The sequence below is a fragment of the Fusarium solani genome, assembly GCF_023522795.1.
Source record: "Fusarium solani strain SB1 chromosome Unknown bctg00000007, whole genome shotgun sequence".
Lineage (NCBI taxonomy): Eukaryota > Fungi > Ascomycota > Sordariomycetes > Hypocreales > Nectriaceae > Fusarium > Fusarium solani.
Window position 1 is genome coordinate 797,987 of NW_027072150.1, and position 17,835 is coordinate 815,821.

Below are 17,835 nucleotides of genomic sequence, written 5' to 3' on the forward strand. Positions count from 1 at the left end.
CTGTAAATCAGGTCACTCCTCGGCCGTCATTCGCGGACATAACTTGGCCTTGAGAGATTACATCAAGAGCCTCCTCGCGTAAACACACTCGCTTCGCCTACCTAGCTATGGAACAACCGTGCCTGAAACGTCCCCACTGTTTGAAACGGCAAAATTCCTAATTGATACATGCCGTGAAGCTTGTTTCAGCTCATCGGAAATGCCACCTATCACGCCAAGTTGACCCCTGCCAAGTGAGAGCGGCTAACACGACAGTCACGACGAATTTTCCCGCGCTGAAACGTGCCCCTATCAAGGGTCGACGGTGACAGTCGTGGATCGCGTTAGTGGGCTTGTCAGTGATTATTTCCGAGAATCTCTCCATCGCCTCATCTGCGGGATCTGAAAGCCAAGCTCTGAACCCGCTGCCAAGCAGGATAATAGTTCAAGCTTAAGCCTTCGCTTGCGATCAAGCCAAGACAGCCCCGTCAACATATTTCTTTATCAGATTGAAGCTTCTGGAAGCATCTCACACATCATGATAGCCCAAGGCATCAGCAGGAGGTGGACCCATTGTCCAAACTCCCCACTGTAGGAGACAAATGAGCATACTGACGGCCCTGACGGGGAATCGGAAGGGACCCACGAGGGATAATAGTATCCTGACTCGACGTTAAGATCGTCGTCGGCCAACTTGACTGTCACCGTCAACGTTCTGTAAGCTTATCTCCATGTAGTAATTGGAAGCGCGCGGAAAATTCCATGTCGTATTTACTTGAGAATGGCCGCCAATCAAGTGCAATCAACGGCAACCAGGTCGGCAAGTGGGAGACGTCAAGCTTGGAATCACACTCTGCCTGACGTGGTTGGAGGAACTGTTGGTCCATGGGCAGTCTGACCTGAGTTGGGGCCTTAGCTGATGCACTGCTGTCACAATATCACACCCTACCCTATTCTTTGACGTGAAGTGCATGGTGCTGGGTAAACTACACTCATTGCGCTTCTCGAGACATTAGAGGTAGTTCGTTTAAGTTTAAGGGTAAATACTAAGCATGGGATTAAGGTTATGCTTCTTGTGTTTATTTTTATTTCCGTTCTTGGTTAGGTCGCAAGTAGCCCGGCGTCTGACAAAACAAGAAGATTCAGCACAAGACCGCTACCCTGTGGCATTTTATTATTCCTTCGTAAACATTTAAAACTTCTGTCTATATGCGCAACAGAGATAGGTAACGTATCATTGAAAATGTCAGCTCCCTTAATTTTAACAGTATGGTACCTAATTTCTACGACGAAGGTACCAAGCAGAAATGCCAACCGTATACTTGGAATTGTCGATATTTCGATCTCAACGAGTATCAAGATAATTGCTGACGCATCTCAAAGTCGAGAGGAACTGCAGAGCTGCGTTTGTGGGAGATTGAAAGGGGTGGGGTGACGAGTCTGCCATGTTTCAAAATAGCACGGAGTGTTTAGTCGAGACACCTCCTTGATCGGCATTGCTCTTTATCCCCACAACCCGACGATCAGGGCCATATTTATATCTGATACGAAGTAAATAGTGTTTTCATGGCACAATAGTGGATCTTGGCATTGGAATTCGTCTCCCAACTGGATGGAAGGGCATTGAGGCAGGTTGAACGAACCGAGCCTTCACTGTACGCTAGTTCTTCTAAAACGCAGGTTGGCCTCTGGCAGTGAAAAGAATAAAGAATGATGGTCTCTTCAAGTAAAGCAACTTCTTCCGAGCCATCCGGGCGCGCTCACGAGCTCTGCTCATCGGCCTTGGTTTTACTCTTGGCCATGAGCCGGTGAACCGACTCCGCATCACAAAACTCGACCACCTTGGCGACCTTGGATCCATCCTCATTGAAGCTCAAGAACCAAGAGTGCTCCATGATAATCGTCTCTCCGTCTTTGCACACCATGTCCGTGACAGTCGTTGCAGCTGCTTTCCGGGCCTCAACATCGATTGTCAGGTTTGAAATGTCGCTTCTCTGAACACCACCGACTTCGAGGTCCTGGGCGAAAAGTCTTTCGTATTCGGCATTGTCAATGATAAAGTCTGGTGGAGCGCCGAGGGCTTTGAGCAAAGAGGCTGGGAGCAGGTGACGGGTGCAGCCATCAGCGACGTTTCGGTTGATGATGGCTGGGTTGTCTTCTTCCGCGCCGTCCTTGTATGCCGCGATGAATCCTCGCGTAGTCGTCTCGATGGCCTTTCTGAGACTTGCAGAGTCCTGACCGGAAGCCATGGTTTCTATGATGCCTGTAGTAGCTCTTGAGTCGGATAAGAAGGGAGGTATAAGTGAGAGGGGAAATGTTCCATCACCGTCGCGGGGTACCACCATCTAAAAGGTCTTTGCAGGCAACTAGTCTAACGTTGTTGATTACTGTACTCATCTCACGTCAGCTTAGTTATCTGCTCGAGTATACTTTTTAGAGTTGAACTAGCCTATCTCAACCCTATTTTGAGGTTGATCGTCACTTTGGTGTCAAGTCTCCGCACGCCAAGGCTGATAATGTGAAACCTTGGGTTGACGACAGCACCACTACTCAGCACAGTTGCCAAGGCAAGAGGGCATGCCAATTTAGTAGAATATGTTCCTGAAATGGAGCAGAATTACCAGCCTATGACATTTCTCTTATTGGCATTCTATGGTGGCTATTTACTCCGCCTCCAATTTAGGCAGCAGTGATCACGTGCACCAAGTCGTGAGAGTAAGCAGACGCGTTGTTCAACTGTCTCACTTGAATCATTCATTTCTTACACGTCATCTCACGCCATCTAAAATATGGCTTCTTCTCAAGACACAGAACTTTCTCCTCGCGAGTCCCGAGTCATTGGTGCTCTACTGGGCGCCCATTGCGGTGACTCGCTGGGCGCCCCCTCGAATTCATGTCCCACGCCCAAATTGCCCGTAAATATCCTCGTGGCCTCCGAGAAATCATCGGTGGAGGACACTTTGCGTGGCCGGCCGGTTCAGCCACTGATGATACCGACATGACTCGCGGAGTACTTCTCGCATACGCTGACGCAAAGCCTGGCGACGATGTGGCCCGTCTCGCTGGTGAATACTTCCTCAAGTGGTTGAACGGTGACTGGCCGGACCGCAAGCCGGGAAGCTATCCCAAAGACATTGGAGGTGCTACTTCTGATGGCTTGGAAAAATATGAGCACACCCGAGACCCTGATCGCGCCGGAGCCGGTGAAGGACGTGCTGGAAACGGTAGCTTGATGCGATGCGTGCCGACTGGCTTGTTTCAGACAGACCCTCAAAAGTTGATCACCGAGAGTGAACGCATCAGCAAGATTACTCACGACGACAAGAGATGCACCATCGCGTGCGCGGCCTACAACACCATGATATCCAAGCTGATCGATCAAGAGAGCCCGGCCGATGCCGTTGCCGCCGGTCAGGAAGTTGCCAAGACGCTCGAGGGGTCAACATCTGGTCAGGTCTATCAAGCCATCGAACTGGCCAAGACCCTCGACGTTGCCGCCATGGCTGAAAAAGGGCCATCGCCTAAATTGCGTGGAGGTTGCAGTGGCTATGTGCTCGCATCTCTGAGCCTTGCCGTCGCTGCCGTTCTCGACAAGCGAGATATCGAAGATAATTTGGTGGATGTTGTTCGCATCGGCAAGGATACGGACACTAATGGGGCTATTGCTGGTGGACTTTTGGGTGCTAGGGATGGAGAGGGGGCTATTCCTGAGTCTTGGAAGGAAATATTGCAATTCGGGCCCGAGTTCCGGAGGGTTGCATTGAGCCTGTTGCGGGAGTGAAGGATATGATTAGAGCGGACGGGGTCGGCGCCTTTGTATACGAAATTGATCCGATGTAAATGACATGGTAAAATACTCAAATAAACTTCGTAAATCTAACCTCATCTCTGGTCACGCATGTCCATCATTCTATATGATCCGCCTTCCACAGAAGCTTTCGGAGCTGTTGCAACCAGCCGAGGCATCGTGTAGATAGCCCACGTCACAATACCAAGAATAGCGGTCTCCATCAACAGTGACATGAAAAGGTACATGAAAGGACTGCCAACCACAGCACTAAACTTATCATCGCCCGTTGCAGTGAAAGCCACACTGTAAGTAGTCCGAACAATCATGAAGGGAACACAAGCCCCAAAGCTCCACATCCCTCGGCGCTCATCTTCGGGGATTGACGACCACCTTTGAACTAGATAAAAGGCGAGTAAAAGTGACCAGGCGTATAGGGCCACAAAGAGCCCCATGCTGGCTTGGGCGAGACCTCCAGGTTTCGCTGCGTCTTCTCGTTGGCTTGCGGTGGCGTAGTCGGCTATTGAGAGGCCCATGCCTGCCCAGCAGATGAGCTCGGGTACGCGGAAATGCCACGGCGTGAGGACCTGGGCGAATGTGTTCCTAAAGAAAAAGTCAGCCATTCGGATCAATCTAGTGTAGCAAACTGAAGAAGAGGAAAGAATAAACTCACGCTCGCTGTAACATATTGAGCAGTAAAAAAGTCAAGAGGACCAGGCCAAGTGACTCGCATACGTACACAGCAGCCCACACCCCGTACGAACCATTGGTCAGAGTCGCCAACATGCAACTCGCTCCGGTAAGACGAATGATGGAAAACAAGGCAATACTGAACCAACCATTCTTCTTTTGGAAGTAAAAGAGGGCACCAAAGAATAAGAAGACGGAGAAGATTGGGATTTGAGTGGCTGCTATGCCATGTCGGAACTTGAATTCCCCCGCCATGGTGTCCAATGCAGAGGAAGTTGGGATGCAAAGAGTAAGCTTGGAAAAACAGTGGATGGATTTACAAGAGAGCCTATTCTTCTATCATTTCGTCCCAGAGTCCGATCGGATCCTGTCGTTAAGCCTCATCTTGGACGGTTACACGCGTGTCCCTAAAAGGAAATCCATTCGAGATTCAGCCCACTTGATCCACTTCCACGATCCCTGTCCCGACAATCGTGGAGGCCGGGAAAGGAAATTGATTCGAGCTGTGGCAGACATTGACTGAGAGACTGGCATTTTATAAATATTGCTCATGTTTCCCAAGAAACGCACCGCCACGCATGAATCTTGGCTTCGAATCAAGATCCCTTTCAAGTTAGACCAGCCACGAATGTTCGGCAGTTTGACGCACATCATTTCAAAATCCGATCGGATTCATCACGAAAATGGGTACGTAGAGGGCAGGATGCCTTGTCAAACGTCGGAAAGCCCTCCATGCAATGACTTCATCAGCCTTAAAAAGCGATCGGGTTGCCTCTTGGCGAGCGACGGCCGCTTTCGATGGACGCAAGGGCAACCGAATCAGATGATTTAAAGATGGAAATGGTATCCCTTTGTACGCCAACTCATTAATTCTTACTCTCTTTTACTGATCTTATCTTGTTCTTTTCACCTCTTCTGCTCGACTGTCATCTCCCTCGCTCGGCTCCACCATGCGTCACGAATATGTGTTGGGAGGCAATTTGTTCTTCTTGATCGCCTTTTCCATCGTGGTCCCTTTCCAAATCTACTTTGGTCTACGTTACAAAACTTGGGGTTTCCTCTTTGGCATGTTCTGCGCCCTCGTGCTGGAAATCCTGGGTTACGCATCGCGAGTTGGGTTGCACTATGGAAAAGATCTGTTTCTCATGTCCGTATTGCCATCACATGTTTAGGGACGGCAACTAATCACCTGTATCAGGTACATTGTCACTCTCACAATAGGTCCTGCGTTCCTCAGTGCCGCCCTTTACCTATGCCTGGCTCGCATCATCACCGTGTACGGAGCCCACCTAGCGCGTTTCCGACCGATGGTCTACACAACCGTCTTCATGTTGCTCGATTTCTTTGCCCTCTTGCTCCAATCTGGGGGAGGCGCTCTTGTCGGCGGAGATGATCCGAGTATGTGGGACACGGGGCTTAAGATTCTGCAAGCCGGGCTTTCGATTCATCTTATCGGTATCGTTATATACGGGGCGCTGTGCCTCGAGTTTGGTGTGGCGGTTCGTAGAGCCAGGGGTGAATGGAGTGGTGATTTCGAGATGCTGCAACTCTCAACCAAGTTCAAAATGTTTTGCCTTAGTACGTGCTAAGTACGAGACAACAATTACAGCGAGAATTACTAACAGAAAAACAGCCCTCGGTATTTCAACTCTGGCAGTATTGATACGAACAGCTTTCCGGGTGGCAGAGCTAAGCCAAGGGTTCGACAGCAAGATTGCCAAAAGCGAGACAGCATTCCTGATTCTTGAAGGAACCATGATTCTTGTCGCCTGCTTATGCCTCACCATTTATCATCCTGGCATCGCTTTCCAAGGTCGTTGGGCGGACGCCGATTTCAGCATGAAAAGAAGAAAGGACAAAAGCGATAGCGAAGAGGACGTTGGAGGCAGGCATATATCCTTACACTCGATGTGATTTGAGGGTTATATATGCACATTCGTCGACAAAGCGCACAGGGACCACATGGTAAAAAGATTAACGGCCTCGGGGTGACTATAGATACCAACATTACACTTGCTATTTCTTTCTCATTTATTTAGATCTAGGAATGCCGGAAAGTAGGCTTCCTCTTTTCCAGGAATGAGTTTATCCCCTCCTGAAAGTCATCAAGGCTAAAGGTTGAATAATACAACGCCTTCTCGTGCACCATCCCAGCATCCAGTGTCGTGTTTTCAGCTAGAAATAGTTAGCAATGCTCCTTCAAGCCCAGAGGTGAGTACCACCTACCAGTAAGGACAGCTTGCTTCGCGATTCGCACGACGGGACCGGAGAGATTTGAGATTTTCTCTGCGAGTTTTATCGCCGCAGGTAGTACCTCTGATGAGGGAAACACTTTGGTGACGACACCGAGACGCTCAAATTCGGAGCCGCTCGCAGGATCACCGGTTAGAATGAATTCCATAGCCTAGGACAGCCAGTTAATCTTCATTCATCGTTCTTGAGAACGGGTCAGATGATATGGATACCGAAAACTGACCTTGTGCTTCCCCAATGCCCGGGCTAGCCGTTGTGTACCACCAGCGCCAGGAATCGTCCCAATCTTGACCTCTGGGAGACCAAACATGGCATCCTCAGCCGCATAAATGATATCGCACTAATGAAATGATGAGCTGAGAGCACTTGAACGAAGAAGGGACTTCTACTCACAGCTAGTGAAATCTCAAATCCACCACCCAGCTGGATTCTCATGTTAGATGTGACGAAGCGGAGGCTGGGGACTACACTTACAGCAAATCCCACAACTGCAGCGATAATAGGTTTTGAGAAACTTGCCAAGGCATCTGTAAGATCCTTGAGAAAGGCCCGTTGGTGACCTTTGGCTGTGGATATTTGGACAAGCTCGTTGAGGTCCATTCCGGCTGAAATAGGAAACATTAGTTAACAGGCATGACATAGGCTACTGAGATCGGAATACAACATACCGCAGAAATGGCCATCTGGTTGACCAGTAATGACAACCGCACGAACTGTCTCGAGGTGATCAAGATGGGCAAGAACTGCCACTAGTTCGTTGATGGTGTTTTGAGAAAAGGCATTCCGTTTTGCTGGTCGGTTGAACTGGATGACCGCAATGTTCTTGTCATCGTCGACGTTGAGTATGAGATCTTGAAGGTTGTCCATTGGGTCTTGCGTATGAGAATTATGTGTTGGGTGGTTTAAGGGACAGAGATGCAGAACGTGGTAAGAGATGATCGGTTTCTTGGCCGGATCTTAAATACCAGATAAACTAAGAAGGGCTATATTTATCGTCAGAGTCTTTAGGCATGAAGCAATGTGTTCCGTGGTAAGCAATTACTAAACGACGAGATGACCAGGACTGTCACACGCTCGTTTGACGCTTGATGCAACGTCTGCTTCAAAACATCGTTTGTAACTCCCGTTTCGAAAAGTGCCGCCCCCGTGCACGACCATATTCCTCCTTCAGCTCGCCTAATTCTTCCAAGAGATGCCAAGTAAATCCACATTCGAGATGCTAGATCCCTGAGTTGAAACCAGCCCCACCACTTAAAGTTTGAGAATATCGACAGGCACAACAATAACGTTTCAAAAGAATGATCCACTCCGAAGGGTGGCCTGTTTCGCCTAATCTGCTACTTTCTAGATTAGATGTTCTTCTCCGATCTCCGTTTCGGTGTCACTGCTCCGAACGTTCTAGCTTGGAACCTGACGTGGGTCTGGGACCCGGTTATACGACAGAGCCAAGCGGAACAACTTTCTCCTTGGAGATATTTCCGCCCCGGACTTTTTGATGACAGAGATTACCGATGAGACTATAGACGCTGGGGCTCAGGGGGCAAGGAGTTGAGCGTTAACTGTTACAGCTATGTGCAAGGGTTTTGGTAGTCGTCATCAGTGACAGAAGAGAAGCAAAACAAACAACCTCGGGTTGCCACTTAACACAGTAAGAGTCTTAATGGCTGTGTAAAGAATTACTTAAACATGTCTGAACTGCTGTCATTTTCTGTCCCGTGTCGTGGCGGAAACTCACGGCCAAACGCCCACCATGTCTGCTTCTTCTTCTTTCCATTCTCTTGACAACCTCTCCCTGGCGGATCGAGTGCTCTTTAATAAATTCAGCAAAGGCCCTAGTCAATCCATTCCCTATAATGTTGTTCATCATGCCTTTGAGGCCGCTGCGCTGGCGCATCCCGAGGTCACTGCCATTCGACACTACGATGGCACCACCATCACATACCGCGAGCTCAATCGCCGAGCAAACATGCTGGCCAACGAACTACGAGATACTTTTGGTCTAAGAGTTGGCGACCGCGTCGTTCTCGTGTACTCGCGTTGTATCGAGATGGTTGTCTTTATCCTTGCCGTCCTCAAAGCCGGTGGACAATATATTCCTTTGGACGGCGGCATCGTTACTGATGATACACTGGGCTTCGACATTGTGGACTCCAATGCCCCGGTCGTCATCTGTCTCCCCAAGTTCCGCGAAAAGGTGGTGCGCAGCATCCCTCGTCAACGCCAGGGCTTGGTCGATGTCATTGATCTCGACCGAAACTCAAGACTTTGGCGACAAGGTAACTCGGCGCACCCGATGGTCGATGTTAGTCCGGATCACGGAGCCTATGTCATCTACACTTCAGGCACTACCGGACGGCCTAAGGGTGTTGATGTTCGCCATGGGGGCGTTACCAACACACTCCTTGCTGAGCCTTCTCGCCTGGGTATTAGCGTCGGCAGCAATGTGGCGCAGCAACTGAACGTTGCTTTCGACATGTGTGAGTAAGCCGGCTCATGCAAAAGGGTTAAGCTAACAAGAAACAGGCGCATGGGAGATTTTAGGTACCATGATGAACGGCGGAACCCTCCACATCCGAGGCAGCGGCCTCGAACCATGGACAGACTGCCTGCGACGAGTCGACACAGTCATCGCAACCCCCTCCGTCGTCCTCAAGTACATGCCCCGAGTCGAAGATTTCCCAAATGTCAAGACCATCGCGGTCGGAGGAGAGCCTTGCCCATTGGCCCTCGCTGAGAAGTGGGCGCCATATGTCAAGTTCTGGAACGTCTGTGGCCCTACAGAGATCAGCATCCTCAACACTGCCCACTTGCACAGGCCGGGTAGGACGCTCTCGATCGGCAAGCCCAATCCGAACACGAATGTCTACATCTTGGATGACGACGAGAATCCCGTCAAGATCGGAGAGCCAGGCATTATGTGGGCTGGTGGTGATGGAGTCTCGCGAGGATACCTCGGTCTGCCGGATCTAACGAAGACTCGGTACAAGCCAGACAAGTTCACCAAGGACGGGTAAGCACTCACTCCAACAAGACAATCTTGAACCTAACTAACATGACACAGTCGCATGATGTTCAACACTGGTGATCTCGCTCGATGGCTTGAAGATGGCAGCCTCCTACCCCTCGGTCGCAAGGACGACCAAGTCAAAATCCAAGGCTTCCGAGTCGAGCTCGACGGCGTCTCTCGCTCCATCGAAACAACTCCTTCCGTCATCAAGGGTTGTGCCCTCAAGATCGAAGACAAGCTTTGGGGTTTCTACTCTGCCCATGAAATGATCGATGAGAGTGAGCTGAAGAGGGCTGTGAGCATCAGCCAGCCATTCTATGCTGTTCCAACAGTGTGGAAGCACTTGCCCACATTGGAGCTCACACCCAATGGTAAGGTCGACAAGAGAGCCTTGTATAAAGTCGCCGCAGAGAACGAAAAGGAACTTCCTGAAGTCCCTGTCAAGAAGCCCCGTCCAGAGACAATGTGGCCATCACCACCACGCAGCTCAATGGGGAGCTCAAGTGACGGAACTCTCGTGGAAGCCGAGCACTTTGGCTCTTCCCGAGACCTGGAGAAGGACGGAAAGGACATCATCATCGACGTCACCGAAGTCGGACCTGAAGAAGACGAGTTGCCAGCCAAGAATGGCTTCCATGGATGGCGCTGGCTTCGCCATCGTGCTCTCTCAGCCTACCGCAAACTTTTTGGTGCCATCTTCATCGCAAACCTCGTCGTACTCATTTTTCTTTTGTATGAAAGTCGCAACAGCAACTTTTCGCCCCAGGCTTCTCACCTGGCTACAGCGGTGGCCGCCAACCTTCTCATCGCCGTCCTTGTTCGTCAGGATTACGTCGTTAACGCTATCTTCTTCCTGTGCTCTCGAGTGCCCACATCATTGCCACTGAGCATTAGACGACACTTCGCGCGTGTTTATCACAATGGCGGTGTCCATTCAGGCTGTGCTGTTTCTGCAACCGCGTGGTGGGTCATGTTTACAGTCACTTCGACCCGCGATTATGTTGCCCTGGAGAACCCAGCACCCATCAAAGCATTCGTCCTTGCGTTGACGTATGTCATTATGGCTACTCTCTCCTTCATCCTGGCTATGGCATATCCTAGTGTACGTGTCAGGATGCACGACCAGTTCGAATGGGCACATCGCTTCGTTGGATGGTTCACCGTGGCCCTTGTCTGGGCTCATGTTGTTGCATCAACGATATCAACCACACCAGGGCCCGTGGGGCCAGCCCTTGCCAAGTCCCCTACCATTTACTTGGTCGCACTAGCAACTCTCAGCATCGCATTGCCGTGGGTAAGACTCCGTCGCGTCAAGGTTGTCCCCGAGCCTCTGTCGAAGCACGCTGTTCGTCTCCATTTCGACTTTTGCACACCCGGGCCCTGCACTTCACGAGGTGTGCGCATCACCGACCGACCTCTGATTGAATGGCACGCATTCGCCGCTATCCCTGAGCCTCATGGAAAGGGCTTCTCCATCGTGGTCTCAAAGGCCGGTGACTGGACAAAGCGCATCATCGAGAACCCTCCCACCTCCATCTGGACACGCGGTACCCCAGCTTCTGGTGTGCTCGCAGTCGCGCCACTGTTCAAGAAGGTGGTCCTTGTTGCCACTGGCTCTGGAATCGGACCTTGCTTGCCAGTCATCATGGAACGTCGCGTGCCTTGTCGTGTAGTCTGGTCGACGAAGAACCCACTCGCAACATACGGACAAGGAATTCTCGACACGATTCTATCTTGTGACCCGGAGGCTCTTATCTGGAATACTGATGAAAGGGGACGGCCGGACATGACTAAGCTGGCGTATCAGGTCTACAAGGAGAGCGGAGCAGAGTGTGTATGCATCATCTCCAACAGGAGCACAACAGCCAAGGTGGTGTATCAGCTGGAGAGCCGCGGCATCGCTGCCTATGGTCCGATCTTGGACTCGTAACGTTGGACATGCTTGTATTCTCTTTTAGTCGCTAAAATCCAAGAAATTTCTTATTTGGATCCCATTGAAGACACTCTGAGCTCCTCCTATTGGCGCATTGTTCTCCTGTAGTTGACACAGCTTTGTACCGTCAACACAAGGTTCATGTCCCATTGCGACTCCCCAACCTGCCTATATTGACACACATACATACATTTCTCATCATTTGCTATAAATCGTAATGTAATTTGACCCCGATCGTGTAAGACGTACTCGCAGCGTAGACTTAGCCCTTGAGCGCTCCGTACTTGCCCCGACGTTTGGAACTCTGGTGAGAAAGGATAAATATGATAAGCCCAATAACCTCCATCGGTACAGCCACCAGACAGGCAATGAAGCAATAGTTCTAGAATGAAGAATAAGAATCAGCCAGCTATATAGCCATCAGGATTTATGCCTACCATCTCAGTGCACAGCGAGTTCCAGGGAATCTCGCCCTGCTCATCTCGGACGTTGCAAGTCCAAGACCAGAGGTCCCAATGGCGCGTCCTCTTGGCATTTTCGTTGGACATCTTGAAGTAGGCTAGGGCAGCAGACCAAGCAGCCGTGATGAATGTCGATCTAGCGTAGACTGCTCGCGTACGCCACGCGCCTTCACGCATGGAACGGAACTAAACAAGGCTTAGTCGAGTGAAGAATGGTCTCTAGAACTCCCAAACATACCTTCCTACACTGCGTGATGAGAGATACCACGTGGGCCAAAGTCGTGCCAACCGCGACGCCCATCATGGTCCATGTCGGCCTCATATCCGTGTGAGGCCATTGAATAACTCTCCAGCCAGACCCATTGTCGACAATCTTGTTGCGCGTTGTCCACCGCACAATGGCAGCATGGAGCATCAATGCCAATGTGCTCAAGTCGAGAAGCAGTTCAAGAACTCTCAACACGAGTCGAAGTCCCTCGATAGTTCGTTGAGTTCCCTGGTCGGCCTTCTTTCGCTTAAGAAGTAGCTGTTGATCCGAGATGGCGGCAAACAACTTGTCACCAGAACCGTGGTCTGGTTCGTGGAGGCGTCCTTGGTGAGAGTAAGGCTCATAAGCAGATTCCACATTGAGATCCATTTTGGCAGATGAGAAGATCGCAGTATGGTTTGATGGGCAACAAATGGCAAGCGACAGAGTGCTTATGGGGTGATACACTTCTCTCTTTATCTCGCGCCTGTCGGGGGCGCCAACTGCGCTTACAGTCACGAGGGACTTTGGGTTAAAATAAGCTACATCCTCAATCGCTAAGTTTGGAATCATAGTAATCGGTTAATGCAACCTCCGGCACTTGTCGACAGCCAAAAAGTAAGCGGGCGGCCGCCCCGACCTTCGCAGGAAATGCCACAAACGGCTTGGTCAGCATCAAGGATCCAATAACCCGCTCCAACTCGTTAAATAAAGAATCTGATTGATGCCTTTTGACAGGGGTCGCGGCAGTTGGTGAGACGGCTAAAGGGTTCAGCTCCATCAGCACTAGGTTAGGCTCCAGGTCAGACGTGATCTAATAAGCGCCATGCTACATTGAAGCGCCTTGGTCATATCTCCGCCGTCTCTCTGCTACGTTTATTGACCATTTTATGCATAAACTCTTGGCGTTTTCGGCCGCTTTTCCGCCGTGATACTGCTTCGTCGTTATGAGGATGTATTTGTAACTGACTCAAACCAACTTCAAATATCTTGATAGGAGACGCGAGCATCAACTCGATTCACCTTCTCGATATCCCCATTTTCAAAATGAATTCACTCATGACAACCCTTATCTTGCCACTGGTGTTGGCCTCGCCTTTGCAGCGTCGTCAAGAAGATGAAAGGCCGACTCTGAACACCGGCTGCGAGCCAGGCGACCTCACCCCAGAGAACTGGAGGACAAACGCCATCGATGCCACGATATCTGGTACTCTTGGCTTTGGCCAAGTCCGTAAGTCAAAGCCCTCTGTAAGGTCATAAGGCCAGAGCTAATTAGCCTCGTCAGCCGAGTACCCCAGACTCTTCCTTCAAGACGACAACCCAAGACTCGACTTTCAGTGCTCCGACTTGAACAATCCGGACAAGTGCACGATCCCGACTAACTTCATCTTTGTGGGGGAGGCAAACGACTTCGGCGGCACTGTCTGCGGTGCCTTTCACAATCCACAACTTGGCTTCATCGGCCAAGCTTGGGTCAACCTCTACACGCACCTTCGCAACATCAACAATGCGGTGCAACCAGCTGTTGACAGCATTCTCAATTCCAACTTCATCGACGACTTAGTCACCAAGTCAACGGCTGAGCCCTTACCTATTCCCAAGGAGGTCCTATTCAAGCTTGCAGAGCTCTCCCTCGTCTTTGTCCCAGCGCCCATAGGGCCTGAGCTAGCCGCCTTCCGTACCATCGTCCCACGATTCAAGAAGTTGGCCGGAAAGCTGCTCAAGAACGCACGCAACGAACAAGCTGAGCAAGACGAGAATATCGACAACCAGCCCCAGATCCTCAAGGATCTCTTGGGCTCCGTCCCCGCCTGGGTGCAAGAGAACATGAAGGAGCAGAACGATGACATTTTCCTGAACACCCATTCGGACAACACGATTGGCGATATGTTGAAGGACGGCGCTGGTCTCAGCACTCCAACTTCACAGGAAGACTATGAAAAGGCCATCTCACGGAACCTCAAGATCTTTGCCCTCGCTCAGCTTTGGACAAAGATCAGCATGAACCTCCTCCTCTCCGACCCTGACGATTTTGGCCAATGTATCTCTCAGCCATCCACTCGCGTGAGGGAGAAGTGCATGCAGTTCAAGTACCGCGACGGCACAACACCTGTTACTCTTGCAACTGGTGAACATCCTCGTGATGCGGCTGGGGCTATCGCAAGCACTGGTCTAAACTTTGACACAGTGGCAAACAACGCTATCGACTGTCAAAATGCAGGCAAGACGTTTAGCGATGTCGACTTTGATGGCGTTTTGACTTCGGACAATGACAATGACCAGGCTATCCCTGCGTGTCTTTTTGGGGTTCCCGTCGTTGGCTCTCTAGAATGAGCATCAGTTTGTAGGGTCAAGTACGAGTCTAAAAGTCACTGTATCGCATTTCACATGTAAATATCATCCCGATCTATATACCGTCGAGTTGTCTTGTCTATCTAAGACAGCGCCGCTTTTGCAGGGCCGCTCTGGCCAGGCCCAGCTCTTGCTCGCTTCTGCTCATTTCGGCTCCTCTCTCAGTTCGTCGGTGGCCAAACGACGCAACCAATGGCCTCAGGTCAGAGGTGGTGATAGCGTCCAAGGTAGAATTCAAAGGAGGCCGCGTTTCTTCCTGGGAGGAGAGCTGTCAGTGCGGTGAACTGTCCCTTTCTTGAATATTTCCAGCAGCTCCGTAAAAAACCACTTTGTGAGGTCACAACAATTCAAAGTCCCCTCAGTTTCTCTCGTCTTCCTCTCAAGTGCACCCAGATCTCCAAGAACTCCTGGTGTAATCTCCACCTGCACCGAGTCCTTGGGAATGAACTCGAAACCAGCATTGAACTTTCGCTCTGCAACGTTGGAGTAACAAAGAGCAACGCGTTCCAGCACAGGACGGAGAAGGCTTTCTGAGTCTGACATGACAATCAAAGAACCTTTCTCTGCCCTCGTCACACTATCCAGTCCTTCCCTTAAAGCTTCAATGAAGGGTAAGCATACGTACTCGTCATGTGTGAGATCGCGGCATTGTGAGCACTGCATAACTCTTACGCGATAAGTCCGAGCCTCCCCCAAATCGAAGTATGCAGCCACCCTTAAGCTTATCCACATTTGAGGACCCGTAGTCTCTTCTGGAAGATCAAGACCTCTTTTGGATATAAGATTTGCTATTTGTCTTAGCCTTTCTGCCGCGTCGAAAAGCGCCCCGTCGCTGACTCTGCCAGGAATGTTGTTGGTCATCACATCCCAAATGTCATGGACGCCCCTAGGATGCCTAGTCAGTCAAGTTTCTTGAGGCGACACCAAAAGACGTACGACTCGTCGAGAATGCAATTAAACGGATCGGCTCCTTGTTGAAGCAAAAATTCGACCGCTTCAGAATTGAGAGAGAGTGCTGCGACCTAGGAGAACGCATCGTCAGCTACATCTGTATGTATACACCTCAAATGACGGAAAGCATACAGCAAGCAAGGAAATCCCGTCCTGTGTGTAGTCAAACGGTGATGCTTCCCGTTTACTAAATATCTCACACATTTTTTCAACATCGTTTTCGACTGTGTATTGATAGATCGGCGAGTCTTCAGGTATAATAGTCAACTCACGCAAGGTTCGAGTGATCTGAGGACTTCTTGTCATCATAACATCTTGCATCCTGCGGAAGGTTGCCAAAAGGCCAGATGGCCTGCAGTCTGCTGGATGCGTTATGCAGGCAAGACGATAAACATGGAACTTATTTGCTTGTTGAGACTCTCTCGGTCCATCATAGGCCACGGAGCTGTCAGTGATAAGAAGGCCTCCAGCAGTTCTATCAGCGAATTTGTGGCGAAACTGAATGTCCTTTGGCCGAGGCTGGAAACTGTACGTCTGGGGTCCGCAAGACTGCAAATCCTTCTCGCTCGCGATTGAATTTACAAGTAGGAAAGCAGCTGAACGCTGGAGTAGTTCAAATTCCGACTGCAACCATGAGATTTCAGACTGTGAAAGATGCATTCCGCCTGCGTTGGCCATCTGCTGGATACAAGACAGCAGTCTCGGGCGGATAAGCAGCAATGACAGCAAGACCTGATGAGGATTTCGTGTACCAAATATGGTATTGGGATGACTCGAATGCTCAAGCGCCGGTGCCGGCCGTACTAAATTTGCCTCAATCATCTGAGTAGCAGTGACAATTGAAGCAAGGCCGCTCATCGCCAAAGCAGGAGGCCTCCTGGTGTCTTCAAGTGCCGACAAAAAGGACTTCTGGAGGTCTGCCTGACGAACAAGGGCGTTATCCAAATTTGAATAGTGAAGATGCTGATCATCTCGGAGATTCTTAAGTTGTTCGCTTGACTCGCCGATCTGCTGGGATAAATCTTGCAGCTCTGCAATTGAAGGTGTGCTCTTGATCTGCAGCTGGATCTGGTCTCTGAGAGCGCAAAGGTCTTGGTGAACGGTGGAGTCCGAACTGAGCAGGACATTCCGAAGTTCTTGAAAGTTCGAGCTCACGGTTTTCATTTCTCTGCTAAGACTGACTCCATTCTTTCTATTGGCAGATAAGCCCCAGCCCAAAGATAATCCTCAGAGGCCGTGAAGGATGACTCACATTGAACAAAGTTGGAGCAAAATGGATAAGCAGTTGTTGTTCTTTTCCAAGAGATTGAAAGCATCTTGGAATGACGTCTCGTCCCAAGCAAAACCGGCCACTAATCGCCAACGACCGAGCCAGGTTGAAGCTGTAGATGGGGTAAGAGAGGTTGTTAATTGCCGGATCTGATCCTCGGAACCCTTGAGAATAGTCGATACCCCTTGTAGCTCGTGTTGGCCTTCTCTCACAGAGGATGTGGACCTCTCATGATTCTCGACCCAAAGTCGTACTTGAGTAGCAGTGAGTGTAAGGTCTCTTAGGATACCCAGATATCGCTGCTGTCTTGCTGGAGCGTTTCGCAGTCCTTGTATCAAGTGATAAAGCTGGATGGATGCACGGCAAACCACATCTGCCAGGCCAACCACGCTAAAGCCATTGGCCATCGTCGATAGGTCAGCCATCTTGACAAGAGAGCTGCCTCACAATCGATGTGAAGTTCTAGATAGAGTGCAACGAGAGCGCTGGAGAAGGAGAGAGGGTCGAGAATTTTATCTGTCAACAAGCGGTGAGCTATCTGGTCCAGAAAATACGAATGACAGTGCAGGACTGGGCACAAGGCAGAAAAAGCCTGAAGGCGAACTATAAGGCAACCTTTGTGCTGGCCTCCTCCAATCCCAGCTCAGCATTATAGCCACTTAGTTTTCCCAAGGATATATAACTATAGAGACTTGAATAAAAAGTGGATGTCCCATTGGGTTTAATTGCGGAAGTTTTGGCTATCACGACAAGAGCTGTTGCCTTTGGCAGACAATGCCTCAGATTGTACCTAGCAGGAGATCATTCGATGGGCGTGTATCTATAGTTGCAATCAGAGAGGGGCTTCTCAAGAGACAAAGTACTTCCATGAATAGCGTATATCAACTAGAAATAGCTGTATTCGG

The 17,835-nt window shown here is 50.2% G+C and overlaps 9 protein-coding genes across 9 annotated transcripts; 4 read left to right on the top strand and 5 right to left on the bottom strand.

Moving 5' to 3' along the window:
• Positions 1–1,739: 1,739 nt before the first annotated feature.
• Positions 1,740–2,228, bottom strand: MRS44_011086 (uncharacterized protein; the record flags this gene model as incomplete). Its single annotated transcript, XM_046278437.2, has 1 exon — positions 1,740–2,228. The coding sequence occupies one exon, from the start codon at positions 2,226–2,228 to the stop codon at positions 1,740–1,742; it is 489 nt and encodes a 162-aa protein (XP_046135212.2).
• A 644-nt stretch (positions 2,229–2,872) lies between these two features.
• Positions 2,873–3,760, top strand: MRS44_011087 (uncharacterized protein; the record flags this gene model as incomplete). The annotated part of the gene is made up of 1 exon (XM_046275781.2): positions 2,873–3,760. The coding sequence occupies one exon, from the start codon at positions 2,873–2,875 to the stop codon at positions 3,758–3,760; it is 888 nt and encodes a 295-aa protein (XP_046135211.2).
• Positions 3,761–3,861: 101 nt separating this feature from the next.
• MRS44_011088 (uncharacterized protein) lies at positions 3,862–4,711 on the bottom strand (the record flags this gene model as incomplete). Its single annotated transcript, XM_065619596.1, has 2 exons — positions 3,862–4,444; positions 4,506–4,711. 2 exons carry the CDS (start codon positions 4,709–4,711, stop codon positions 3,862–3,864), a joined length of 789 nt encoding a protein of 262 aa, XP_065475668.1.
• Positions 4,712–5,406: 695 nt separating this feature from the next.
• MRS44_011089 (uncharacterized protein) lies at positions 5,407–6,370 on the top strand (the record flags this gene model as incomplete). Its single annotated transcript, XM_046280000.2, has 3 exons — positions 5,407–5,603; positions 5,655–6,034; positions 6,090–6,370. The coding sequence occupies 3 exons, from the start codon at positions 5,407–5,409 to the stop codon at positions 6,368–6,370; spliced, it is 858 nt and encodes a 285-aa protein (XP_046135209.2).
• Positions 6,371–6,497: 127 nt separating this feature from the next.
• Positions 6,498–7,576, bottom strand: MRS44_011090 (uncharacterized protein; the record flags this gene model as incomplete). Its single annotated transcript, XM_046283410.2, has 6 exons — positions 6,498–6,631; positions 6,683–6,860; positions 6,933–7,049; positions 7,103–7,132; positions 7,184–7,314; positions 7,378–7,576. 6 exons carry the CDS (start codon positions 7,574–7,576, stop codon positions 6,498–6,500), a joined length of 789 nt encoding a protein of 262 aa, XP_046135208.1.
• Positions 7,577–8,459: 883 nt separating this feature from the next.
• Positions 8,460–11,646, top strand: MRS44_011091 (uncharacterized protein; the record flags this gene model as incomplete). The annotated part of the gene is made up of 3 exons (XM_065619597.1): positions 8,460–9,186; positions 9,233–9,719; positions 9,771–11,646. 3 exons carry the CDS (start codon positions 8,460–8,462, stop codon positions 11,644–11,646), a joined length of 3,090 nt encoding a protein of 1,029 aa, XP_065475669.1.
• Positions 11,647–11,911: 265 nt separating this feature from the next.
• Positions 11,912–12,747, bottom strand: MRS44_011092 (uncharacterized protein; the record flags this gene model as incomplete). The annotated part of the gene is made up of 3 exons (XM_046278436.1): positions 11,912–12,031; positions 12,087–12,296; positions 12,349–12,747. The coding sequence occupies 3 exons, from the start codon at positions 12,745–12,747 to the stop codon at positions 11,912–11,914; spliced, it is 729 nt and encodes a 242-aa protein (XP_046135206.1).
• A 657-nt stretch (positions 12,748–13,404) lies between these two features.
• Positions 13,405–14,691, top strand: MRS44_011093 (uncharacterized protein; the record flags this gene model as incomplete). Its single annotated transcript, XM_046283408.2, has 2 exons — positions 13,405–13,588; positions 13,643–14,691. The coding sequence occupies 2 exons, from the start codon at positions 13,405–13,407 to the stop codon at positions 14,689–14,691; spliced, it is 1,233 nt and encodes a 410-aa protein (XP_046135205.1).
• Positions 14,692–14,943: 252 nt separating this feature from the next.
• On the bottom strand, positions 14,944–17,355 carry MRS44_011094 (uncharacterized protein; the record flags this gene model as incomplete). Its single annotated transcript, XM_065619598.1, has 4 exons — positions 14,944–15,595; positions 15,646–15,731; positions 15,793–16,774; positions 16,913–17,355. 4 exons carry the CDS (start codon positions 17,353–17,355, stop codon positions 14,944–14,946), a joined length of 2,163 nt encoding a protein of 720 aa, XP_065475670.1.
• Between the last annotated feature and the right edge of the window lie 480 nt (positions 17,356–17,835).